This window comes from Ambystoma mexicanum, chromosome 7q (genome assembly GCF_040938575.1).
Source record: "Ambystoma mexicanum isolate Mex_15411 chromosome 7q, UKY_AmexF1_1, whole genome shotgun sequence".
In the NCBI taxonomy this organism is placed as follows: Eukaryota; Metazoa; Chordata; class Amphibia; order Caudata; family Ambystomatidae; genus Ambystoma; species Ambystoma mexicanum.
The window spans coordinates 1,011,672,641-1,011,699,425 of NC_090941.1; the positions used below are offsets into that span (position 1 = coordinate 1,011,672,641).

At 45.5% G+C, this 26,785-nt stretch overlaps 1 protein-coding gene across 2 annotated transcripts in view; it reads right to left on the minus strand.

Annotated features, from left to right (window-relative positions):
• ATG16L2 (autophagy related 16 like 2) overlaps positions 1-26,785 on the minus strand; it is a 920,492-nt gene that overhangs the window by 526,945 nt on the left and 366,762 nt on the right. For both annotated transcript variants that reach the window (XM_069640243.1, XM_069640244.1), the window contains exon 6: positions 15,031-15,096. In XM_069640243.1, coding sequence (XP_069496344.1) covers positions 15,031-15,096 — 66 coding nt within the window. The remainder of the gene's footprint in view (positions 1-15,030; positions 15,097-26,785) is intronic.

Genomic DNA, 26,785 nt, shown 5'->3' on the forward strand with positions numbered 1-26,785 from the left:
ACCTGCTGACTGATTGTAAATCTGTAGATCATTGCATACCAAGATGTAAATAACTCTGCCTCTCTATATAATTTGTCTTGTATACTGTATCTGTTTCATCTGCCTGTGAAATGTGACTACTCATATATGGCCTATACATTATGTAACTTTTGTAAGCTTTGCATATCTTTGCTGCGCCCTGCTACTCCTGGGTCTGGTGCGCCTTATAAATGCAATAAACAAACAAACATAAACAAACAAACTTATACCACATGTATTTTAGTATTCTGCAAGGAAATAACGGATGGAATGCTAATTGCAAATCACATGCAACGTTTAGTATAGTTATGAGCAGAACAATATTATGTTAAGCAGTCCTCAAATGTGCACTAGCTACTGGATAGTTATAATTGACTCAATGTGAGCAAAGCAAGGTGCTTTGTACATGTGGAAATCTGGGAGTGAGGGCTGACTTTTTATGCCTGGCTTGTAGCTTGTAACTTGAATACGTACCCTGGATTTAAGTGTGATTATAAAAAAGATAAGGTAAATGGAAATGGCAGATTTCTATTACACAGGACACAATATCTCATGTAGCTGTTATGTACTGTGAACCTAAGATGTGAACTTTGGTTCACATAAACTGCACAGCTCAGCTTCCTTGAGAATAGGAATGTATAGAAGCGATTACACTCACCGTGACCAAGGCATTTAAAAGGCTAATGACATCTCTGTTTACTTGAAGAACAAAAGACCTTGTTCCAAACGATCAAGAAAATACACTAAATGCATGCTTTGTATTGGATTCAGCTCAACTGAGTGGACTTGCACTTTTAAAATGATAGGAGGTTCAATATCTTTGTCGGCTCTGTGTGCGCCCTGAGGTCCTTGGGTATGCAGTATGTTATAAAAGTTCAAATGAATAAAATAAATTAATATGTTCAGGGTCTGGTGAATCAAATAAGTTGTTTCCTAATAGATGAAGCCTCAAACAGGTCATGAGCGGGAACCTGGCAGAGCAATTAGGCCTCATGCAGAATGTTTCTGCTCCATTCCAGGAGCATATTAAAAGAGCCTCTGAAAAATGTAAATAGATTTGAATTCAGCAGAACAGGAACAACATGCATATATAAAAGATATAAACATGTATGAATTATAGTATATATGCATAATTTAAGAATATATACTATTCTTCATATTCTTGTCTCTGCTATCCATGCAGTGACAAGAATATGAAGAATGTCTCTGGATGCATAACATTCTTGTGAATCTAAATATATAATTCTTATAAATCTCACAAATTCACACCAGGAATGAAAAGGGAAATACATATTGCAGTCCAATTTTGGTTTTACATTTCAAAGGGTAGGGCTATTCCATAACTAACACATTGCCTTATGACAAAGGCAACTCAATGGGCCAATCGAAGCAAAGAGGAGGAACCTAGCAGGTGTCAGTAATTGAAGGGAACCTATCACAGGCTAGCCGAATCCCAAATTGCTACGTCACATGATTCTGCATAGGTGGAGTTTTCTGGGTACTTAAAATCAAATGCATAGAGAGAGAGCAGAGCTTTAGGAAAGCAGAAAAGGAAGGGAGTCTATTCAAAAGACCAAACGTGGATTGGGGCTTCACCTGGATGTAGCTGATGAAAAATCAGGTGAGGCTGAATGCAGAGGCATTTCCCCAAGACAGAACCAGATTTCTTGAGAGTGATTTATTTTGGGGCAGGTGTTCAGACCGAAAGTAAGACCCTACCTGGTGGTGATGGCGGAAGCCAGTTGGTGCCCCCTATCTATCCTGGGTCTTTGGAAAATAATATGAAGCACGTACAAAATTCTCCGGGTGTTCAGACAAGTGTCACAAGAATTAAGTACTCTAAGGAACCCTGCTTACATGCTACATCACTGAAGGGGGACCGGGGCTGTAAATAAAACTTTATGGAAGTATATTTGAAACGAATTGTCCTAGAATACATTATTGCACAGGGCATATTGGTCTATGACAATAACACATTAAGAAATCATGCCCTGGGTTTTGACAGTAGCAAATTATGTCAGGGTTTGAGAGTACAGTCTACAACATACCTTACAGATTGCTTGGCTTAATAAACGTCTTGGCCTGTGAAAACAATAGTTTACCAAACAAAACTGAAGAGAGTTTTCCAACACCTTGCAGTGGAACAGGAAAGAAGATAGTTTCTCGCCCTCAATTCCAAGAAATGGCAAGTAAGTGGACTCCTTGTATCAATTAAATTTATTTTGCCAATTCCATTTCAACTTTATAATCTTATCCTTGTGTGACATTTTAAAGTCATCAAGGCATTTTGCTCTCCAAAATAAAAGCTATCTGGTAGTGATATGCAGACATTTCAATTAGGAAACCTGAGTCATTTGAAAAAGCCTTGTCCAGGATGCAGATGTAAAAACTGTTTGATTAGATTATCATATACTTGCAAAACAACTGCCATTTTTAATGAAAAATATTTTAAAATGACTGTCAAATACCAAGAACGTAGTTCTTTCTTATTAGATATCATGGATTACTGATACTATTTGATAAGCGCAACATAAACATTTTCCTCATATTGAACTGTTTCTTCTGAGTTATATGTCCTTTAAAACAGAGAACAAAGTATTTTTGTTTTGAGTACCCAGGGATATTAGAAGATCCTATTTTTATCTAGAAAAGTCATTTATATTTCATTGTATATGTGTATGGATGTTAGTACGATTTTGCAAAATAAGTGGAATATTGTATTGTCATGCAAACAGAAGCGAGGCCACAGTAAGCAATTTGCATTTTCCCTTGTGGGAGCAAATTGACGGCTTCTAAATTCTGGTTTTATTATTTAATGCCTGCACATACTGCTGATCTGCGAGTAGTTTGCTCTGCAAGTCTGTTTAGTTTAATCTCTCTTCAGACAGATCTCATTTGCATGCCTATCAACCAATGATGTATGGGTAAGACACTGTTGCTTTCTAATTCTAAATCATATTAAATGTACACATTGGATGGGTTATTACCTGAGTGAGTGGAGTTATTACCTGAGTGAGTGGAGAGACAGTTCTGTGAGAATAAGCACAATCACTAACCTTTAAACAGTTCAAAAAACAATGCGACACATACACACTCAACTTGTTCTACTTTACGAGTGTATGCATTATGTATGATAGACAGATGAGGAATATCACAAGCTGCTTTATCAAAAGTGATGCACACCTTAAACCTTGCCCGTTCAGCAGTTTTATAAAACTTAATGGAAATATTTACATCAGGTGTGCACAAGTGTTTTTTCTAGCAAGGCTTCTATGGTGGGCTGCACTGTCCAGCAGGCCGTTTGCATTGAATGTTTTATTTTTTCAAAAATACAAAAGAATATACATTTTAAGGTGTGCACGAGCACCCAAAAATCCCAGCTGTGGACTCTTTCTAAACCTAAATAGAAATAATTATTTGAATATTTATTTGATTGAATATTGTACATGCAAGCCAAAAGAAACATTACAAATGTACTTCTTATTTACATCTTGGCATGAACAAGCTGCTAGCGTGTACGTCAGAGCTCTGTGTGCATTTTCAAGGCTGTTTAAACTGAGAAATTGGAGTCAAATAAAAATGGTGTGACTTACATACATAAAACTGACCATCTACATCTAACAATTACAACCTATAAAGTTGATCCTTTTCGTTATTAGAAATAATGTAAATATATTTTTCATATATTATGCAAACCCCAAAGTGCAATAGAGAATACAAACATTCCCATCTCAATCTGGATTTTTAAAAAATATTTCCATGAACTAAGAAATCTTCACTTCATTTTGTTCTAAAGGAGTCTTGCCCCAATTTCTGTTAGAAGTTTTTACTAACAGTGCTGTACATACTTTACAAAATGGTAGTTCCTTCCATTAGGTATATAATTAACAGGGTAAACTGTGGGTACCCTTTGAAATTGTTTTTATTCTAAATTCTGTAAATTATGACAAATCCTTAGATGTCATCCCTTCTCCCATGGTGGGGACTTTGCATGGGGTCAGGGCGGTGCGGCCACAGTCCAATCGCCCCCCTGTTATTGGTGCATCATGGGATGATCACATGGGATGGGGAACCCCTTATGGGACACGAGATGACATCTCAGGGAGATCACTCGTACCAACTCACCCCTTTACCACCTCAACCTCTAACCATGTGAAGGGTAACAGTCCCACATAACTCAATACATCTGTATAAGGTAGATCATTCCACCTCGCTGCTTTATACTGAGAGGGAGAGCAGGGACGACAAATGTGAAGCCCTTTGTAAAACTGGGAAGTGGAAGAGCATCTTGAACCCAGTAGAGAACACCCATAATGATACTGGGATGAAGAGGAGGCGCGTAGTGCTGAAAAGCACTCTGCAGAACCAACAGGAGCGGACTACATGGACGTTGTGCAAGTGTCATCCCTTCTCCCATGGTGGGGCCCTTTGCACGAGGTCAGGGTGGTGCAGAGCAGAGAACCCACGGTGCACAGAGTTGCTGGAATGACCCCGGGAGGGGGGCAAGCTGCAACATCAACCTGGGAAAGCTGTGCATCCCGTGGACGGGACTCCAACAACCAGATCCCTGCTGGCATTAAAGGACCAATGCTCATTCCCTTGGGGCCATAAGCGACCCAAAGGGTTTCCCAGGGGTAGGTGGCAAGACCCTGACCTCTGCCTCAAGCTGTCGCAGGAAGCCGCTGCAGTGAGTCATGTGAAATAGAGACTCGGGTAAGCGTGCAAGCAGGCATAGCCACGTTTGAGGAAGGCGCCGGCAAGCGAAGACCAGTGAAAGAAAGCGGAGTTTAGCGCAAGAGTGGTGCTGAAAGAGGAAACTCAAAGAAAAGTGAAAGATGAAATTGAAATGGGCCGAAGATGAGAGAAAGAGGAAAGTAAAAGCGAAGAAACAAAGGGTGTAAGCGTCTCAAACAGCGAGGGAAAAGGAAAGTGGAAAGCTGGATGGGCAAGTGGCCCGGTCGAGCGGAGAAAGGAGAACAAAGATGCAGGAATGCACCAACGAGTAAAGGTGGGCAAGTGGTCCGGAAGAAGAGAAAATGTAGTAAGCAGCGGAGTGTAAGAAGAGAAAAGAGAGGTGAATAAACAGGAGCAAGCAATCAGAGTGGTCGCGCAGGATGGAAAAGAAATGCCATGCATTCTCAAAAGTCTCTGACAAGAGCCTGTCCTCCAGGAACTGTACGCTGTATGAATTTTCTTTGAATAAGCTGAGACCTGGGGAAGGGAAGCCCTGAGTGTGTTTGAACTTGTGGCTGAGACAATTTCTTTGAACATCTTTGAATATTTTCTTTGGAAAGCAACCTAAGCTAGGGCAAAGATATCATCATCAAAGAACTGCGACTGTTTTGGGAACTTTGGACATATCGCACCTCCAGTGAAGGAAAACCTGGGATACTTACAGTGAACCTTTATGGTGATATATTTTGGTCAAGAGCTGGAAAGCTAGGGGAAGCTGACCTGGGCAATCTAAGAGCCAACCCCTCGCTGAGACCAGGAAAACCACACCTCAAAAGTAAGACATGGGTGACAAGGTTGTTCACATGGGTGTTCACTTTTGCAATGTGTCCACACTTTAAAGCACAAGTTGAGTGATCCATGAAGTAACATTTGTACAGGCAACTATGCCATAGGATACAGGGTACATTTTCAAATAAGGTTTGTACACTTATCAGGTTCATTTAAAAACATTATGTATGTTTCTCTTCCACAGGTGGTACCGGCTGGTGGCCTATCGTTTATTTACATGGTGGCTTCATGGGAGGCTTGGATACCGCGTTGAACGAATAATAAGCACCTGTGTCGTTGGAGCCATTGGAGCCAAATTCCCCAGTGACAGCGGTCAGTACAGGGGATTTTCCCACACTGTGCTGCAACCCGACGTATACAATTTGTAGTACATTTGTGCCATGAACATCAGCAACAAAATAAAATACAAATCATCTTTTATGAATAGTTGTTTTCAATTTTTCAGTGAATCAAGAACACGCTCCTTGTCTATGAGTGACCTGCAACAATGGTTGGTGCCCTTTTACCCAAAACCCCTCTGCAATAATCCATGCCCCCTCCAGTATCAATTGCAGTTCTCACCTGTGGCTGTGCGCTCCCAAGGCAGAGTGGGAACGGCCAATGTGCCAAACACCATGTACACTTCAAAGGTATCTTCTGCACAGCAGCCATTGTACACATGGCTTCCCCAGACCCAGTGTCTCCAGGCTCCCCTGAAGCAGACCGCGCCAGAAACATGTCACACATTCACATACGCACCCACTTTTCGAATTCTTTATAAACTCCTTGATATTTATCCTGAGAACATTTGTGAGCACTGGAAGTCAACTCATGATCGTGCTACCTGTTCTCCTGCTACTAACTCCTGTGCTTGCTGAATCCAATTGTTTCTTAGTCAAGGTAAGGGCAGGTCACATATTAACTTCACTATATTCATCTCTTTCTGATCTCAACATTTCTAGCTATTTCGACCGAATGTACTCAGTAGTGTAATGTTCATTCATCTCAATGACTTTACCATTGTTTAATGTTTGAGGTTTTCTGATCTCGATATATAGCAAATTCCATCAGTGTCAATTGTAATAGAATCGGATCTTTCTCAGACCATGTCTATAAGCATGTTTCCTTTTGATGCATGACAGTTACACATTACGATTTGCGTTACATCAATGAATTCTGTATGAAAGTTATCCCAGTGTATATTCGACAACGGCACACTGGTTTTGCTTCTTTGACCAAAACAAACATTGCATAGAAAACTTTAATATAATTCCATCAATCTCATGCATTCAGTACAATTTTTTTGTAATTATGTAATTTTTTTATACAGATCTTGAAGATTTTTCAAGAATGCCTGCTTGTATGGTTTTCAGTTGCCGTTCCAGGAGCCATGTCAAAAGTCATGGCACGGTCCTGCATACATTCCCGAAGGATATTAATTTAATAAGAGAATGGGTTCAACAATGTGGTTTGGCGGTGGATGAGATTGAAAGTAGAGCCCAAGCTGACTTGGGAGACTTGAGATCGAATTGATTCTGCATCTGCAGCCTGCACTTTACCCAGGATATGTACGACCAATCGAAGTACACAAAAAAGCGTCAACCCAGAATGTTTTGTGAATTGTTTCCAAATGCAATTCCAAATCTATCGATGCACACGCTGCCTCAGGTGAATCCCGGATGATGAATTCGCTGTAGGGGGTGGGGTACTGAACCGGTAACTATATGAACGGGTTGGTGCTTTCGGTGTAAATGTGTCTTACTAAAGTTTCCATATTTACCAGATTGTATTACTTTATAACTATACCACATTTTACTACACATCTGCCATCTTCTCCCACTTAGCCACAAAAAACCTGGAACAACATCCCGAAAGAAATAAGAAACACCAAAGACCACCTACAATTCAGTAAATTACTAAAAACCTGGCTCTTCAACATCACAGATTCAAATTGAAAACCAAACCACCGAACGGGAAAGACAATGAAAAGGAAGACAAATCTAGGACAATGACACCATCCAGAACTGAATAAAGAAACCCTTACTACAACAAGAGAGAAAGCACTATGTCTAATGGTACACAAGTGACACCCATGAGGACAGAGCCCAGCATCCCTAGCCGACTCCCAGCGAACAACCTTCAACCACTCGATAAATGCTACTACAGATCATACCTGTATGAAGTTGGGTGAACGTTAGCACTTGCCACACTAAACTGTGGACATTGGCAGGGGCATGGACCAAAGAGCTGTGAATGAAAGCAGACACCGCCCCTGGACATAATTGCTAGCGTTAGCATTGCCACATTCCAAAGGGGGTAGAAGCGGTAACATGAATGAGCAACCGAATAAGATGATGGATGCAGAGCAGCCCCAACACATGGAGGGAGTAAACCTGGGCCTACCGATGCCGCCCCCAACTAGATTGGGAATGCTTTTTGGGGTAAACTGCAAGGGATGCACAAATCCCTACCCGCCCGCATAGAAGGCACCCAAGGCACCTGTCCCGCCACCATCTACAAACAGGGGCCACATAGGCAGCCAGTGCCCAACCTGGGCAAGGTTATGCATGTGAAAGGAGGCCATATGGGAAAGGGGCCGTGAGTGTTGTACAGCCCTGTTTCACACACCCCACCTGATTAGAAATACAGAAATGTAGTGCCTCACTTCGAGACAGCAATGCAAATTAGCCAACCAACAACTTCACCCTCTGCATACACCTCTCAAATTCAAACCAAACACAACCACAAACCTATGACACAACAATCCACACAAACTTCACAACACAACAACAACAAAACAAATCACACATAGACCAGCACAACAGCACACAAAGTCTTCCGACAGTGTAAGACCCCGAGCCCAGCCAACGGAATTCCAGGCTGAGGCTGCCAACAGCACATCACTGCTCTCTTGCACTTCTCCAGCTCATCCGCACTAACTCCCCCCCACCCCTCCTTTCTTTTTCAGAGCCGCCAGAGCGCCACGGGACCACTCCTGTGGTGATAGTGCGCGGTGCAAATATCCTTTAACATTAACACTAAACTAATCTGTGCCAGATTAAAAACAAAACTGGCTCCTCTATATTCTCAAACTAAAGAATTTCTTTGGCAGTATTGTAGGTTCACATTTACCCCTGTGATTCGATGCTATGTTGAGAAGGTGCTCCCTTTGATACTTTTTGGTCTGGAAATTTACAATTTAGACTGCAGTAAACTGGAAGTGATTTAAGGGATGTTTTGGAAGAAACTATTGTGATTCCCACAGTCCTGTCCATATACTAATGGAGGTCATAGGTTTTCTGGGCTAAAGTAAAATTATATAGGAAAATGTATGATCCCCTCCCCAATTCGATATATGCCACTTTGCACTCTGCATGGTCCAATACATCATTTAAATCATTGGACCACTGTGCTTTGGAGTGTAACAATGTTTTGATGGATATAGACTCTTGTAGGCAAATGTTATTGTATAATCCCATTAGAATTTTCAAGTTAATTAATTTCACTGAATGGCGCCAAGACCCAGATTCAATTTCTAGTTGCTCCCTTTTGAAGGAGTTTGCGAGATTGCATAGACCTCCAGGCACCCTTCCCAAGTATCTCATTCACTTCCCAGACCGTTTTCATCATCAGTGTACATGCATTTTCGTTTTAATCTATTAGGCACCTTGAAACTTTGGGGGCCCATTAGGGGCCTCTTCGTGGAATATATGAATTGTCTTTGTAAAAATAGGGGGCAATGTGAATTGATAAAGCACTTAGTGATTAAGTCTCCTGCCATTTTGTCTCTGACTGCATAGTCACAAAAAAATATTGATTCAGAGTCTGATGAGTGAGAATTTGAACTTGCTTACCATTGCTTTGGTTCAAGATTTAATTATGGTTCATACCTTCTTAAGAGAAAATGTGTATCTATAACTTTCTAATTATCTAAATATTTGACCAGATATCACTTTTATTATGTTTTATAACGGTCATGTGAATTCCAAATGTTAGGAATGTTAGCCTATTTGTAGATGTTTCCATTTTGTATCTTGGTATAAAAGTTTAAATACATTGTAAACACAAAAAAAAGAAATTTTAAAAAAAGGAAGCATCAGAGGGAGAACAGGAGTAAAAAATGGAAACGGGTGGGAGATGCGGTTTTGGACCTATGCCAGAAGAGTGGGTAAGGGGAAGTCCAAGGAGACAAGTGGAAGTAAGATGTAGTTCAGACCTAAGGAGAGAGGGGCTATTTCAGAGACTTAGCAAGAGGAGAATTTTGAAGTACTTTAAGGTTCATTAGTTCCTGAAGTGTCTATTCCCGGACATCCCAATGGTGAAACCGCATGCAAGTGTCCAGAAGCACCAACTTGACATAATGAATACTGTGCAAACGAAAGAAGTGCTCTGTAGCAGTACAAAATCCCAATGACCGTGAATAAATTAACTACCTAGGGCAATATGGGGAGGGGGTGGGACAGGCAGGGAGAAGAGGCACGAGATAAGACCGAGAGAGAAGAGAAAGGGAGAGCAAGAGAGGACTGAAGACCACGGTCCAAGAAGAAGTGCATAGCAGTGTAGAAAAATATACCACTTGTTTCGATTAAAACTCTAACCATATTTTTAACAACACTAAACCAATCAGTGAGCCCTGAGTTGGTTTTCAGTAGGACTGCCTACCTGGAAGGAAGGATCTCAGAGGTCAAGGTGGAACTTGATGCCAGAACTTGTGAAATTACAAAATAAAATCGACATGTGTCAAAGGATGTTGTTTGATGCCCTAAACATTGATGCAGCTCCTCCAGATATAGAAGTCAAGAAGGAGACCAAGGCTTAAGTAACAAAAGAGCAGGCTCGCGCTCTGACTCAATACCCAACCATAGAGGAAAGGAAGACCATGAATGGGGTGGTCCAGTCACTCCAAGGAGTACGAAGATGGGGAGTCGCTCCAGAGCAACATTTGTTGCATCATTAAGTACCCCATCAAGAACTTAACTTTGCATACTGATGGCAAACAGCACCAAAGTTCTCAATCGGAAGGATGCTAAAAGGGATTAACAGGAGAGGCTAACAAAATGGTCAGAGTGCAGGTCATCTGGGGTCAGTGTTAGGACAGTTTTTCTGAAGTCCAACTAAGGGCTTAGTAAAACCATTCAACTGAGGCAGTACAAGACTCCACTCTTAGTAGAAGGCTGTACCACCTGAGTACATGGTAGTGCAGACAGAGCAGCCAGGCTTATCTTAGGAGGGAAAGAGAGCAGTAGAATCAGTACAAAACAAATTGTAATACAAATGGTCCAAAGAAGCACTGAAACACTTTATTTTAGGATTTATTTAAATACAGGTAGGCCCAAATAAATATAGGGGTTAAGTAAGTACTTACACATTAGATGAAAACACAATATAAACACACACTATACTTGAAGGTACACAGACCCAAATATAGACCTTAGGTGTTCCAAATAACAGTAGTTTTAGGGAAGTCAAAATCTTTTCATCCACATTCAGTATAGGCCACAAATATTCTTGGGGAGTAAAAACCAATGGTTACTTTTCAGATTACATTCAGTAATGGAAGGGGATTAGATCCTACCAGGTGTCTTAGTACAACTCATCTAATTAGTCAACGGAACAATATACCTTTGGTGAATAGTGAAACACTTCGTCTAGGTGCAGTAAAAACCTATATCTACTTTTATGTTAACACACAGTTATACTAGGTGAGTAAAACCTAATGATGTAATATTTAATTACACTTGCTTTTGAAATCAGTGAACCCCAGATAGAGATAAGCAGTAACTCTTGTAACTTATTTTTGGATGGCACACAGCTAACACAAGATAAGTAAAACCCACATACTTTTTTAACCTCACAATGAAGGGGAAAGTAGAACCCAATGTTACTCTTTACTGAATGACTCAAAGTTATTCTAGGTAGTCAACAACCTAATGCAGACTTATTCTGGACAGGCTAGCAGCAAGTCAGGGGAAGCAAGACCCAGCTGGGGAACACTCATACAATTATCCTTAAAGGAATAATCTGGTAATACCAACAGTTGTAGGACACTCATACAATTACCCTGCAAGAATACTCTGGTGAAACCAACACTTTACTTTTGGGAAGAGGCACAACCTAATCACAGGAGAGTAAAATACCTTCACATCTACTTTCTATTAGACTGGCAAAACAGTTGCTAAGGAAGAAAAGAGGTTAACCATACTTTTGAGAATAGTGCATCACACATTCAAGATCAGTAAGAACTTTTGTAACTGTTCACTCTTAGACTTACAGTTACCAAACAACTCATTAACAAGTAAGTCACTTTTAAACACTTAATTTTCTTTTCTAGGCAGAAGCCCCAATCCCTTCAAATGTCTTTCCCTGGTTCTTGGAGCATGAGTGTTCACAGTGGCAGAAGGGGGGTCAGTATGGAATAGTGACCAACAGACAGTGTCAGGATAGATTCTTTAGTAGCAAAAGTCAGAGTTCCTTAGGAAAACTGGGCAACAGGTGAGTACTTTACTTCTCGGGTTAGAAGAGGGTCCAGGAGCTTCACAGAAGACACCCTAGATGGATTCTAGCAGTGGGACAGGGTGCACTGGATGAGAGGCCGCCCCATCACAGAAAACACCACAAAGCTACACAGAAGTCCGAACAGTCTTAAGGTAAGTACATACCAAAGCCAACACAGTACCTTAGCATTGAAGAAGCTTTTGCAGGAGGACTTCAGGATCTGCATCCAAATACCCGGTCAGTGGAATCCTTGTCGTGGTGACTGAAAACAAGACCTCAGAAGGATCTTTGCAGCCGGGCGATGTTGAAGGCTCTAGGCAAGGTTTCCCTCGTGGCCGAATGTGGTTCTGCAGATTTGCCACCTTTTCAAGGAGCACAGAAGACAGAAAATCACGGTTGAATTCTCGTCGTTACAAAGGTCCAGCACTCTGTTGAGGTGATTTCTAAAACTCAAATCGTGTCTCTGAAGATCCACCAGTATGCCCACGAAGTTTCAGCGAGATTCGGATACCGGAAGACCGTGCACTGCACAATGGCTCGAGGTCCCAGGGTATTGGGGTATTGCAGCAACGAAGGTCGCAGCAAGGTGTGGGATGGCTCAAAATGCAGGTCTCCTTGAGTCTAGTGGGTCTCACCAGGTTCTGGGTCGAGGTTGTCTTTTCCGGAGTCCCCAGGTCGATTAGAAGGAAGGGCTGCAGCAGGTTCAGGGTACACAGCAGGCTCTCCGGAGCTGGAAATCGTCTCTGCCGCTTTTCCTTCGTCATCCTCTTTGGTTTAAATTCCAGTGGCCGACTACTCATCAGCTGCCAGGTTTGCAGTATTTATCAGGAATTACAACACAACTTCTGCATTCTCTCCCTACATTTTACCAGAAGGGGCGGTCTGGTTGTCCAATCAGGACAGCCAGCCCCCCCACTGGGATTTGTCCCCATTCAGGCAAGGCGTAAAACAAAGGGCCGTGGAGTTTTAGACTCCTCTCTAACTTCCTGCCCACACAGACTGACTGGAGCCTGGGCGGAAGTCCAGGGGACTCCCGCCAAAGATAAAAATCACACAAAAGTATTTCCCACCCTGGATGTCAGGGGAAGGAAGAATAAACGACAAGAAACACAAAAATTGTGAAAAAAGAAGACAGGGGTCATTTTGATAAAATAAGCACCCTTAGGTGCCTTTGCTGCGCAGCTGTGATCACAGCCCATGGTAAAGGTGCACCAAATTAATACAAGGTATCACTGCCACCAGCCATTGAAGGTAGGCTTGTCACTGTAACAGAATTGTTACAGTTTTAATGTGAAAGGGGATTCATTGCATCTCCCAGCACTCAACATAAGGTTGGGTGTGCTGGTTTCACATAACAAAATGTAAAAGGGATCCAAAGATCCTTTCTACCCTTGGGAACTGTAGTTCTCTCAAGGTTAGCACAATAAAGTTAAAAGGGGAGTCCCTAGGGCAACCCAGCAACAACTGGCACTTATTGCCAATAAGTTGTTTAAGAGGATAACTTTAAAAAGACGCTATGGAGAGTCTTAAAAATGACACCCATAAAAAGAGAAAGATTTTGTGAGTGTGGAAAAAGGTTCCCACTAATTGAAGTATTAAGGAAAAATATCCCACTAGTAAAGCAAAAATGTCTGGGGTTGAACCAGGTCAGGAAGATTTGCCAGTTCTCAACATTTGTCTCCACCACTCTGTTGTCAAAAGGGAGATGGCGAAGTTAAGGGGTTTGGGGTTGTTTTCATACCATAGTGAAGTCTGTTTTAACATTTAGTTATCAGATTACCTTCCCAGGGAGACCAAGGAGGAAGAAGAGGAGAGATGAGTTGAGGAATGTGGGCAGAATCCTGACTGAGCTCCAAATAGGATGTGCAGAGGTGCATGAGTGTAACTTAGGAGATGTCTTCCCTAAACTGGGTGATGGGGCGAATGTCAGAGATGGAACTTACTGGGAGCAGCCAGGACAAGTACTGCAGATTGCGTGAGCTCCCCTCCAGCGGCTGGCCGTGGAGATACCAAAAAGATATGTCCTGAAGCATGCTGCAAACTGGATCCAGGAAAGTGTCCCCAATAGGTGTGGGACCTGAAGCACCAATTGAGCGACACTACAAAACACGATTTAATCCAACAACTCAAAAGGTCTCTCACACTCATTTTGGCAGCCCAGGAATAACAGCCAAATTATAACTAACCTGGCCACTATAAGTTTATAAATATAAGCTTGAAACTCTACTTCTGTGCTGGTATTCTTTGAGACCACCATGATCATCGCCTCCAGCTTTATCAGTTTCTATATAACAGATGTTTTTGTGCCATCTGAATCTGACCCAGGTGTTCAATTTTGATGCTTCCAGCCACTTCAGACTCAGAGGTTCATTATGAGTTTGCCAGAGAATTACCGACACTGCCACTTGGTCAGGCTGTATTACTGCTGGAGGGATTACCTCCAGCGGTAATACAACCGGACTACAAGTGACGGTTTGCCGGTGTAAATCCCCATTTAATGGAGTCCATAGGACTTGATTGGGGATTTTTGCCAGTATTACCACTGCCGGTATTACCATGCAGTAATACCGGCAAACTTGTAGTTTTGCAGTGCGGGAAAAACTGAGGTAAACAGTATTTCCTCCACTTTTTTCCTGCACCGCCAAACTTGTAATGAGCCCCAGCACTGTCCCTGTGTCTTGGTTTGGATGCATGTTCTCTGAGGTCTGCTCAAACACACCCATGCATCCCCTCAATGCCCAACAAGCCTTTTCTTCTAGTTGTATAGCAGCAAAGGCTTCACATGATGATCAACTGTGTAGAAAAAATCTTGCCTTTGAATTCTATTTGGCTCCTTGGATGGCACTTGCCATTTAAATTGAAAATCGTTTTTAAGACACATCCCTTTCAGCTGTGACAAAAGCTGACCAACAGCCTATTTAAAAATCCTCTAGTAAAATATTGCAAGCTCATCCTTCTTCAGATATGTAGGCCTCCTCCTTTCTGAAATAAGCAATTTTAAAAACTCCTACTTACAAGTGTACTGCAACTCTTGCTTTTTTCACTCGTTCAAGTTCCCTTTGTAAGTTCTTTTGTTTTATCCTGTAAGGAGACAACAAATGAAACCATTAGAAGTTAGTCAACCATATAGGTTTAATAAAGTATATTATATATACCTATAACAAATCATGTACCACTTTATTTGTAATTCCACGTGACTTGAAATCAATCGAGCGTCAACCCCTTACATGATGTCTAACAACAGGCTGAAATACATAGCAAGTTTTAAAATCCACAGTAAAAAGGATGAATACATATTAGATAATAACATTAACTTTAAACACATTTCAAAACGTAGCACTATGGGCACACCAGAAAAGGAAGGGAGACTGGGGATCTCTGGGATCCACAGGTAGTCACCCACTCTGAGATGTAATCCCTGGAGGCATGAATGTGGAATCTCCCTTGGTTTGCCCAAATGTTGATAAACAAGAAAAAGAGCACAGGCATCTCCTACAGATAGCCGAAAGACTCTGTAGCTGTGTTAAAAAAAACTCAGATACACACAGAGACATCAGAGGGTAGACAGAAAGGAACAAGTTACTTACCAGAAACTCCTGTTCTCCAGCATTGGTATCATTCATGGATTCACATGCTCATGAATATTCTGCGTAGTCAGGTTGGGAATCCTCTGCAACATTAAAGCAGTTTCGCTCAAAAGCTTAAAACTGCTTGCCACTTATATAACCTATTGCTGACACTTTGGGTTATACTGCCCCAGCCAATGACATTAGTCCCCCTTAGCTCTACCCCTGGTAGCCATCTTCAGATTTGGAAGCACATGTAATGTGGCAGTAGGAACCAAGAAAAGCCATAGAGAGGGAGGATTGCATGTGAATCCATGAAAGATAGAAATGCTGGAGAACAGGAGTTACAGGTAAGTAATGTGTTCCTTCTCCAGCATTGGATCTTTCATGATTCACATGCTCATGAAAATGATTATACAGCAGTGCATACACACAACCAATAGGAGGCAGTATAGCTCTACAGAAGCAATTGAACTCACCTCTAGAACACATACCTCATGCAAATAGGTTGCGTAGCACTGCCTGGCCAACACAGGACTCCTCCCTGGAACTCTTGTCAATGCAGTAGAATCTCGTGAAGGTGTGGACAGACTTCCATGTGGAGCAGGGGAACACCAGACAGGAATGCTGTGGTAGAACCTACGGCTCTGGTGGAATGTGCCCTTGGTCATCCTGGCAGGGGCATTCTTGCAAGTCTGTGGCAATACAAGATACACCCAGAGTGCCACCTGGAAATGGAAGACTGAGCTAGGGCGTTGTCTTTTCCCACAGGACCGAACAAAACAAACAATTGAGATGTTTTTTGGAACTCCTTTGTGCGTGCGATATAAAACTTTACAGCATTAAAGCATTCGCGACATCCAGCGAGTGTAAGGCTCTTTCCGCTGGTGAAGTGGGAGCACCAAAGAAAACTGGCAGAAGCAAAGGTTCTTTCAGGTGGAACTCAGAGGGAACTTTCGGCATGAAATGGTGAAAAGCCAGGTAAGGTGGTTTACAGACGAGGGCTTGCAGTTCTCATGCGTGTCTGGCAAACGTAATGGCCACCAAGGCGATCTTCCATGATAGAAACTTCAACGGAGCCTGGTTTAAAGGTTCAAGCTGAATTCCCATTAACTTGGAAAGGACAACATTGAGTTCCCACCCTGGCGCTGGAGCTTTAACAGGAGAAAAAGACCTGGAAGAGTGTCTTAAGGAATTCTTTAACTAACCTGTAGGAACATAGAGAAGGATAACCAGTAGTGCGAGCATAGCGAGAAATGGCAGTTAATTGTACTTTAATGGATACATGTGCCAGGAGGTATGGCAAGATGTGTGCAGCCTGGATTCGGTCTGAGCTGTTGCGATTAACACCCTTTTTAATGTTTTAATGTGCGCTCTGATGCCTGCAGGCTTTTGCAAGAAATAAATAAATCAATACATAAATGTAGAGGGCACCATAGCTTTTGCAAGAATATTTCTGCATTCTAAAGGCAAAGCGAAGTGTCTTGAATTTTTGGGCTCCTGGAGTAAGCCCTCAAAGTTAGGGATGATGGAGTGTGATGCAGTACTGATTAACTGTCCCTGGAGAGGAGGTCAGACAGAAAGAGTAGCTTGAAGCATGGAGCAACCTACCGATGAAGTTGGTTGGAGTACCACATTTGACATAGCCATTCGGGCGATTAAGATCATCTGGCAGTTGCTCCGTTTGTGGGTGTATAGCACTCTAAGTAGAAGTGGAAGTGGAGGGAATGCCTAGAGGAACCAACCTTCCCATGGGATGGAGAAGGCGTCCCACAGACTCCCTTCTTGAGGATAGCAGCTGGCAAACTGAGGGCACTTGGGAGATCTGTGCCGGAGCAAACAAGTCCATTTCGGGGCGACCCCACCAAGAGAAGATGCAAAGAACTTGGCTCTGGTGCACCTCCCGTTCATGGCAGAATTGTAGCTCCCTGCTGAGGGAATCCGCAATGGTGTTGCAGATTACGATAGATGAAAAGGAAGGAGATACACGTTTTGGGATAATGCACAGTACCATATCGCTTTAGCGTCCATGGATAGTAACAGTGAACGGGTGCCGCCTTGTTTCCAGATATAAAACTTGGTGGTCGTGTTGTCAGTGAAGATGCGAACCACCTTGTTCTGGAGTTGTGGTTGGAATGATTTCAAGGCACAAAGCACTGCACTTAGCTCCAAGACATTTATGCGCACGGCTTTGTCTTCAAGAAGCCAGAGGTCTTTGGGAAGCTATAGGCCTCTGGCATGGTGTTGGCCCATGTGGGCTCCTCCTCCCTCCAGAGAAACATCATTAGTGACAGTGGCTTGATAAACTGGGAGTCGAAAGGGAGCACCTTGTGTGAGGTGCTTGCGATGATCCCACCACTAGAGAGTTTGGTGAGAGGGCAATTTTGTCATTCCATGAGCATGATACTTGCTGCCATCGAGCATCCAGGAACTTCTGGAGAGGCTTCATGTGAAGCCTGCAATGTGGAACCAATGGGATGCAAGAGGACATCATGCCCAAAAGAGACTTGATGGAGCGGACTGTTGTCACCCGTAATGTGGACAGTTGTCGAATCTTGTGGAGTATGGCTTTGACCCTCTCCTCTGAGGCAGTAGCAAGACATTCTAAGGTGTTGAGTTGCGAACCCAGGAAAACAGCATTCAGAGATGGCGATATGCATGATTTTGGAAAGTTCATTGAGAACCCTAGAGAAGACAGGCACTGGATGTCTCTGTGATGCTGGAAATGCATCAGAGGGACAGGGCCTCTGAATCCTTGTCCTTTACTGCCTTTTATCGTGTGTTCTGTCATGTTTTCTGCCCAGGAGTCCATGTGGGACTCCTGGCAGTGCAGCTCTCTCTTTTGGTTTGGTGAACAGACCCATGGGATACCCTTATGGCACCCATGGGTAGGGGTACAACCCTGTGCCCCTAGTGTATGTTTTTGGGCACCTGTGGGTGGCCCACAGAGCAGGGTATGGGCTGGTGGCAGCTCCATGCTGAATTTGACAGGTGCTCTGGGTGTCCTCCATTTTGGGATACCCAGGCCCTGCCATTGGGATCAGTTGATTCCTGATAGAAAACAAGATGGCCCCTGTGGTCTCTTGCTTTCTATTGCCTGTTATCTTGTTTTCCCAAAGTCCTGGGAAGCCCTGACTCTGTCCCTTCCCCCTGACTGGCTGTGGGGTGGAAGTTCCATATATGGTGTTGTTGTGAAGGCCCAGCTAGACTGACTGGAGCCTTCCCAGTGACTGTATGTTTTGGGTACCTCCTGTGGGTGGGACCTGGGTGAATGGAGTGTGTGACCAATATACACTCCTTGTTGTGGTTGTCTGGTTTCTGGCATGAGAGACAAAGACTGAGACAGCCCTGCCCGAAACTGGCCTGAATGCAGTGTGTAGTGTTGAATGGCTGGGTACTTGTCCCAATCCACATTCCTTGTTGTGAGTGTCTGAAAGGGAGGAGTGTGGCCTGAATGCACTGTGTGCCTGATTGGCTGACTGACTGCATGAATGCCCTTCTGTATGATTGGCTGCTGAGTGTGTGCCAGCAGTGTGGATGAGAGGCAGAATAGTATATCTGGGGACCTCTCACCACTGGTAGTGGTTCAGGAACGTTCAGGAACGTTCAGAAGCATTCTGGAGCTGTCTCCACTCTAAGAGTAACTGGAACTGCTGATCCTCGACGTCCAGCTGGAAGAAGAAGACTTGCTGTGGCATTTGCTTCGACCGATCCGAAGGCTGCCGAAATCGTCGAAGGCTGACCCGAGAGAGGACCTGGTAAGGCGCCCTCTTCCCTTGCTCCGAGGGACCATCGAGCACCGCTCCATCTCCGCCGAAGCGCCCTGGAAGACAGACCCTCGAAAGGCTGTCGACCTGAGACGGGACCGCCGAGGAGATCGAAGTGAAGCACCCGAACATCGCCGCCGTCGAAGTCCATCACCGTCGACCAGGGTTCGCAGGTTTGTGTAACCGCTGGAGGCCCGTCGAAGTTGTGTTGCCCAGCCGTGGGAACCACTTGACGCCGTGCCGCTGACGACCGGAGCCGTCCGCTCCTTGCCTAAGAACATTCGAATCAAAGGACTACCTCGTCCGCACCGTCGATCGCTTTATCCGGCCGGAGAAAGTCGAGGACGACCAACGCGCCGAGGCGAAACCTGCCGGTGGGTTTCCCGCCACCCGAAGACCACAAAGACTCGAACGACTCAACGCCCTTGCTGGGCCTCCGTCTCCACAATCTTTGCGGTCCAGAACTATTGTCACCGAGGTGCCCCGCACGCCTTTGCCTTGCAGGACGCCGACGCTCCGACGTCGACGAGCACCGCTCGGACGAAGCTGCCGCCTCACCGACGCCGTTCTACCCTGTTTGTCGACGGACGTTCGACGCCCCGTGTCTCCCGCTTGAAAGGGAAGGCATTCAAGAAGGGCCGTCGATTCCCCGTCGCCGAACGCCGAGTTTCTCGACGATCCGTGACTCCCGCTTGAAAGGGGGTCGCTCAAGAAGGATCTGTCGACGCCTCTTCAAAGAACTCGACTCCACCAGGTACATTGGGGGGGTAAAAACATTATAGGAGGGAATAAGACTTGCAGAACAATATATGGACTGGGCTTGTGCTATACCTTTATTTTACAGGTTGCCCAGGTGGGGGGATCTCCACACAGGACTGTGTCTAGTGATAGGGGCCAGTATTCTGCCTATTGCTCAACCATCTTATTTTCTCTCCTCTCTCTATTGCTGGTTTCACTCTATTGATCTGTGTGACATTGTTACAGTATTGTTCATGCACTTTAATGAGATCTAATACAAAGGGTGGTACCACTTTAGAATTGTATATATTTGCCATTGTTGATTTTCCAGAGTACAAAGTGAGTTATCATGATAAGTGTACATAACCTTGAATATTGATTATATAAAGAGTGTGTTCTAACCAATACAGTGTGTGGACATTCCTTTGTGGGGGCTTGGGGACTACACTGTACTTAAGAACCAGCCTGCATCACCTCCTGAGAAGCTAGGCCTTGATTGCTCGTCCATTGCTTCCGTAATAGAGAATCTTGGCTGGGGTCCTCTGTGCCTCTCTTCTACCATATAGAGAGCAGAAGTACAGACACCCCCCACCGGTCTTCTTTCACACTGGTGGCAGCGGTGGGATGCTTATGGTTTTAAGAATCAGTGTATAACCGTGCCACTTACAAAGGATATCTGCACTTTATTAAATTAAGGTTTAGTTGTGTACAAGATAACTGCATTACAAACAATGGAGTCTATTGCAAATGGCAAATTGACTCGGATGAGCTTGGAGGCTCTCCAGAGTGCTTGTGAAGCCAGGGAGTTAGACTTTGTGGATAAGTCTAGGGCTGAGCTGATAGCTGCCCTGGTGGACTACCAGACTGATAGTGAAACTCTTGATGAGGGGGGGAATGCAACCAATGAGGACTCTGCCCCTGGGGTTTCTGCTGAATCTGTTTCTGGGAATGCCGCCATTCCTGCTGCCTCTGTTCCAAACCCCAGCAATTCCTTGGAGCTTGAGTTATTAAGGATGAAATTGGCCTTTGAATACCGCAAGTTGGAACTAGATGCTGAACTTAGGAAAGAGGAGTTGGCTCAACAAGTGGAGCTCAAGAATAGGGATCTTGAACTCAAGAGCCAGGACACTGAATGTCAGAGAATCCAGCCAGAGAAAGCTAGAGTGGAGACTTCAGCTAAAACCAGTGAGAGTGTCAGGTCCCCAGCCACCAAGTTTATGAAAGATTTGGTTGGTGTATTTGTGGAGGGTTCAGATATTCTCCAATGGATTGAAGCGTTTGAAATGGCTTGTGCGATTCATGATGTTGATAAAAGAGATTGGGCTAAGTGTTTGTTAAGCAGAGTGCCTCAAACCGGATATGACTGTATTCTGAAGCTGAGTGTGGAAGAAAGGGGTCAGTATGAGTGTATGAAGTCTGCTTTGATTGCCAAGTTTGGCAAGACACCTACCCAATACCTTAGAAGGTTCAGGGATTTTAAGAAAAGAGAGAATGTGTCTTGGGTTGACTGGGTGAGTGCTGCGCACATGAACATGATGGGATGGATCGATGGATACAAGGTTAAGACTTTTGCTGAATTATCCCACCTCTTGTTCTTTGAGCATTTTTCTGAAGCCTGTTCACCAGAGTTGCGTCAGTATGTGGCTGACCAGAACATTTTGGACCCCTTTAAGCTGGCTAGGTTGGCTGACAAGTGGGTCACCCACCGGGTGTCCCCTAAGGACTCCAGTGGGAAGGACAAGGACAAAGAAAAGGGGGCCTCTCAGAAAGCTGAGGAGTCCCCCAAGCAGTCACAGTCGGGTAAACCAAAACCTTCCTCTCCTAAGACCCAAAAATCTAGTGGGGATAAGTCATCTGGGGGTGGGAATAAGAGTAGTGGTCCACATGCTGCAAAGCAGGCTCCCAGTGGTTCCAGTACCGTACCTCGCACTCCTGGCGCTTGTTGGGACTGTGGGGCTCTGGATCACAAAAGGGGTGACCCCAAGTGTAAAGGTAAGGCACTTGTAGTACAGGCTGTCAGCCTGACCTACCCTTACCCCGTGTCTGAGGTGGAGGCCACTGTCCTCCCCTCCTCTACCGGGATCCCATTTGGTGCTCCGGCAGAGATTTCCTTAGTGTCCCTTGGGGCCTGGGACCAGTATGCAGAAGTACTGGCGACTATCCCACAGAACACCCGTAGGTTTTTGATAAGTGTCCTCTTGAATGGCCAGCCTTCTACTGGTTTGAGAGACACTGGGGCAAGCATGACAGTGGTGGACAGGACCCTGCTCAAGCCAGAGAACTATGAAGGTGCTCCTCTGCAAACCACCAGGTTAGCTGGTGGGCCTTCCAAATTATCACCTGTAGCCTTAGTCACACTCATGATTGGAGACAAGACAGCAAAGCTTCCTGACCTGGTTCAGGACAATGTCCCTACTAACATTTTGTTAGGAAATGATCTAGTAGAGTTGGGGTTGATCTCGGATGGTCTTCCCATGACTGCTGCTGAAGTCACTAGGTCACAGGTGACACCGGGTCTGGCTGTGGGTCAGGTACCCGAGCCAAAGGCGAGGCCTAAGGCAAGAAGAAGGAAGACCAAGAAGGCCACCTCTGTGGAGGGAACACCTTCTCTTCCTGCTGTTCCGACAGCACCCATTGGGATCCATGCTCCGGACGGGCTGGGTCCAGTGGAAAACCCAAACTCAACTCCTGTGGGAGAAGAGACAGAAGACTCTCCTGTGGGAGAGGTTCTCAACCCGGAGGATCATCCTGACCTTCAATGCTTGTTAGCTGAAGGGGGACCCTCACGGGCAGACTTCTGTAAGGGACAGAGAGAGTGCCACTCTCTCGAGGGACTGAGGAAACAGGCCCTGTCCCAGGCACAAGGAGAAGTGCCTAGGACATTCCGGATTTATTGGAAGGGTGAGCTCCTTGTTAGTGAGCCCACTAAGCCTGAACCTGGTGCCCTCAAGAGGTTGGTGGTACCCCAGGTTTACAGGCCCTTCCTACTGCAGTTGGCGCATGAGGTGCCCTTGGCTGGTCATCTTGGGACCAAGAAGACTAAGCAGAGGCTCTCTGCCCATTTCTACTGACCACGGATGGGAGTAGAGGTGGAGTCCCACTGCAGGACCTGCCCAACTTGTCAGTTGTCTGGCAAGACTGGAGGCAGTGGCATTGCCCCACTGCAGCCATTGCCAGTGGTCGGTCCCCTTGACCCTCCCACTTCAGGTGGACATCGGTTCATCCTGGTCTTGGTAGATCATGCCACCAGGTACCCTGAGGCGATACCCCTTCGGACTGCTACTGCCAAGGTGGTTGCCAGGGCTCTCCTGGGCATTTTCACCCGTGTTGGATTCCCCAAGGAGGTTGTCTCTGACAGAGGATCCAACTTCATGTCTAGTTACATGAAAACCATGTGGAAAGAGTGCGGGGTAACCTACAAGTTCTCCACCTCTTACCACCCCCAGACCAATGGTCTGGTTGAGAGATTTAATAAAACTCTCAAGGGCATGCTAGGGGCTTTGGAAGAACCCCTAAGGAGGAAATGGGATCTCCTCCTGCCATGCCTGCTGTTTGCTTACAGGGAGGTACCTCAAGAGGGTGTTGGTTTCAGCCCCTTTGAGTTACTCTTTGGACATCCCGTGAGGCGGCCCCTCGCCTTGATCAGAGAAGGCTTGGAAGCCACCCCTCCAGGTCCCGCCAAGCAAGTGGGGGACTATGTGTTAGGCCTCAGACGGAGGATGACACAGATGATGGGTCAGGCAACAGCAAATCTCAAGGCCAGCCAGGAATTGAATAAGTACTGGCATGACCTTAAAGCCTTGCAAGTGGATTGGACTCCGGGACAGGAAATCCTTGTGATGGAGCCTACCAAGCCTAGAGCTTTGGCAGACAAGTGGACTGGACCCTTCAGGATCATCTCCAAGATGGGCGAAGTCAATTATCTGGTTGACATGGGAGCCTCTGGGGTAGCCCCTCAGATATTCCATGTCAACAGACTCAAGCCTTTCCACCGGCGAGCAGAAGTCTCATGTCTCTTGCTAGCTTCCGGGCAAGAAGAGGATGAGAGTGAGCCCCTTCCTGATTTGCTGCATAGCAACCCTCAGGATGGCTCAGTGGAGGGAGTACATCTCTCTCCAGATTTGACAACAGAGCAACAGAGGGCCTGCAGGGCTTTGCTCCAACAGTATGCCTCTCTGTTTTCACTGACGCCAGGCCTTACACCGTGGTGTAGGCATGAAATTGACACTGGTGACAGTGTGCCTGTCAAAAGCAGGTGCTACCATATGTCAGATACCATCAAGAACCACATCCAGGCTGAGGTCGCCAAGATGTTGGATCTGGGTGTTATTGAGCCCTCAACCAGCCCCTGGTCCAGTCCAGTGGTCCTTGTCCCCAAGGCAAGTTCCCAGGCGGGTACCAAGGATTGGAGGTTCTGTGTGGACTAACGAGGAGTCAATGCCGTCACCAAAACTGACGCGCACCCATTGCCCAGGGCTGATGAGCTCGTGGACACCATAGGTGCTGCCAAATTTGTGAGCACCTTTGACCTTACCTCAGGCTATTGGCAAATAGCTCTGACGGACCATGCCAAGGAAAAGACGGCCTTCTCAACACCTGAGGGACTCTACCAGTTTAGGGTCATGCCTTTTGGGTTGAAGAATGCCCCTGCCACCTTCCAGAGATTGGTCAACCATGCGCTCAGTGGGCTGGAAGCCTTTTGTGTGGCTTACTTAGACGACATTGCCGTCTACAGTTCCACCTGGGAAGAGCATTTGACACATCTGGATAAGGTGTTGCAGGCCTTGAAAAGGGCTAACCTCACTATCAAGGCTACCAAGTGCCAGATAGCTCAGGGGAAAGTTACCTATCTTGGTCATGAGGTAGGAGGGGGTCAAATCCAACCTCTCTCGAGTAAAGTACAGGATGTACAAAACTGGGAGACTCCCACTACTCAAACCCAGGTGAGGGCCTTTTTGGGCCTGACTGGGTACTATCGCAATTTCATGGCAGACTATGGAACCATAGCTGCACCCCTGACAGCTCTAACATCACCCAAGCAGCCTAGGAAGGTTAATTGGACCGAAGACTGTCAGAGGGCCTTTGATGGCTTGAAAGAAAGTCTGTGTAGGGCACCTGTGTTGTGTGCGCCTGACTACAGCCGACCCTTTATCGTCCAGACGGATGCCTGCGACACCGGAATTGGAGCTGTCTTGTCCCAGTTAGATGACAAAGGGAGAGAACATCCTATCATATTCATCAGTAGACAACTCAAGGGTAGAGAACTTAGGTGGGCTACTGTTGAAAAGGAGTGTTTTAGCATAGTTTGGAGCCTTAGGCGTTTTAGGCCCTACCGTACGGGGTCTACCTTCAAGGTCCAAACAGATCATAAGCCCCTGAAGTGGCTTATGCAAATGAAGGGTGAGAATCCGAAATTGCTCAGGTGGTCCATTAGCCTGCAAGGGCTAGACTTCACCATAGAGCACAGACCGGGGAAGAGTCACGATAATGCAGATGGCCTTTCCAGAAGGTATGTTGACCATCTGGATGAGGGCGTCTATCCCGTGGGAGATTAGACACCCTCCACCTCAGTCTGGGGGGGGCGACTGTGATGCTGGAAATGCATCAGACGGACAGGGCCTCTGAATCCTTGTCCTTTACTGCCTTTTATCGTGTGTTCTGTCATGTTTTCTGCCCAGGAGTCCATGTGGGACTCCTGGCAGTGCAGCTCTCTCTTTGGGTTTGGTGAACAGACCCATGGGATACCCTTATGGCACCCATGGGTAGGGGTACAACCCTGTGCCCCTAGTGTATGTTTTTGGGCACCTGTGGGTGGCCCACAGAGCAGGGTATGGGCTGGTGGCAGCTCCATGCTGAATTTGACAGGTGCTCTGGGTGTCCTCCATTTTGGGATACCCAGGCCCTGCCATTGGGATCAGTTGATTCCTGATAGAAAACAAGATGGCCCCTGTGGTCTCTTGCTTTCTATTGCCCGTTATCTTGTTTTCCCAAAGTCCTGGGAAGCCCTGACTCTGTCCCTTCCCCCTGACTGGCTGTGGGGTGGAAGTTCCATATATGGTGTTGTTGTGAAGGCCCAGCTAGACTGACTGGAGCCTTCCCAGTGACTGTATGTTTTGGGTACCTCCTGTGGGTGGGACCTGGGTGACTGGAGTGTGTGACCAATATACACTCCTTGTTGTGGTTGTCTGGTTTCTGGCACGAGAGACAAAGACTGAGACAGCCCTGCCCGAAACTGGCCTGAATGCAGTGTGTAGTGTTGAATGGCTGGGTACTTGTCCCAATCCACATTCCTTGTTGTGAGTGTCTGAAAGGGAGGAGTGTGGCCTGAATGCACTGTGTGCCTGATTGGCTGACTGACTGCATGAATGCCCTTCTGTATGATTGGCTGCTGAGTGTGTGCCAGCAGTGTGGATGAGAGGCAGAATAGTATATCTGGGGACCTCTCACCACTGGTAGTGGTTCAGGAACGTTCAGGAACGTTCAGAAGCATTCTGGAGCTGAGTCTCCACTCCAAGAGTAACTGGAACTGCTGATCCTCGACGTCCAGCTGGAAGAAGAAGACTTGCTGTGGCATTTGCTTCGACCGATCCGAAGGCTGCCGAAATCGTCGAAGGCTGACCCGAGAGAGGACCTGGTAAGGCGCCCTCTTCCCGTGCTCCGAGGGACCATCGAGCACCGCTCCATCTCCGCCGAAGCGCC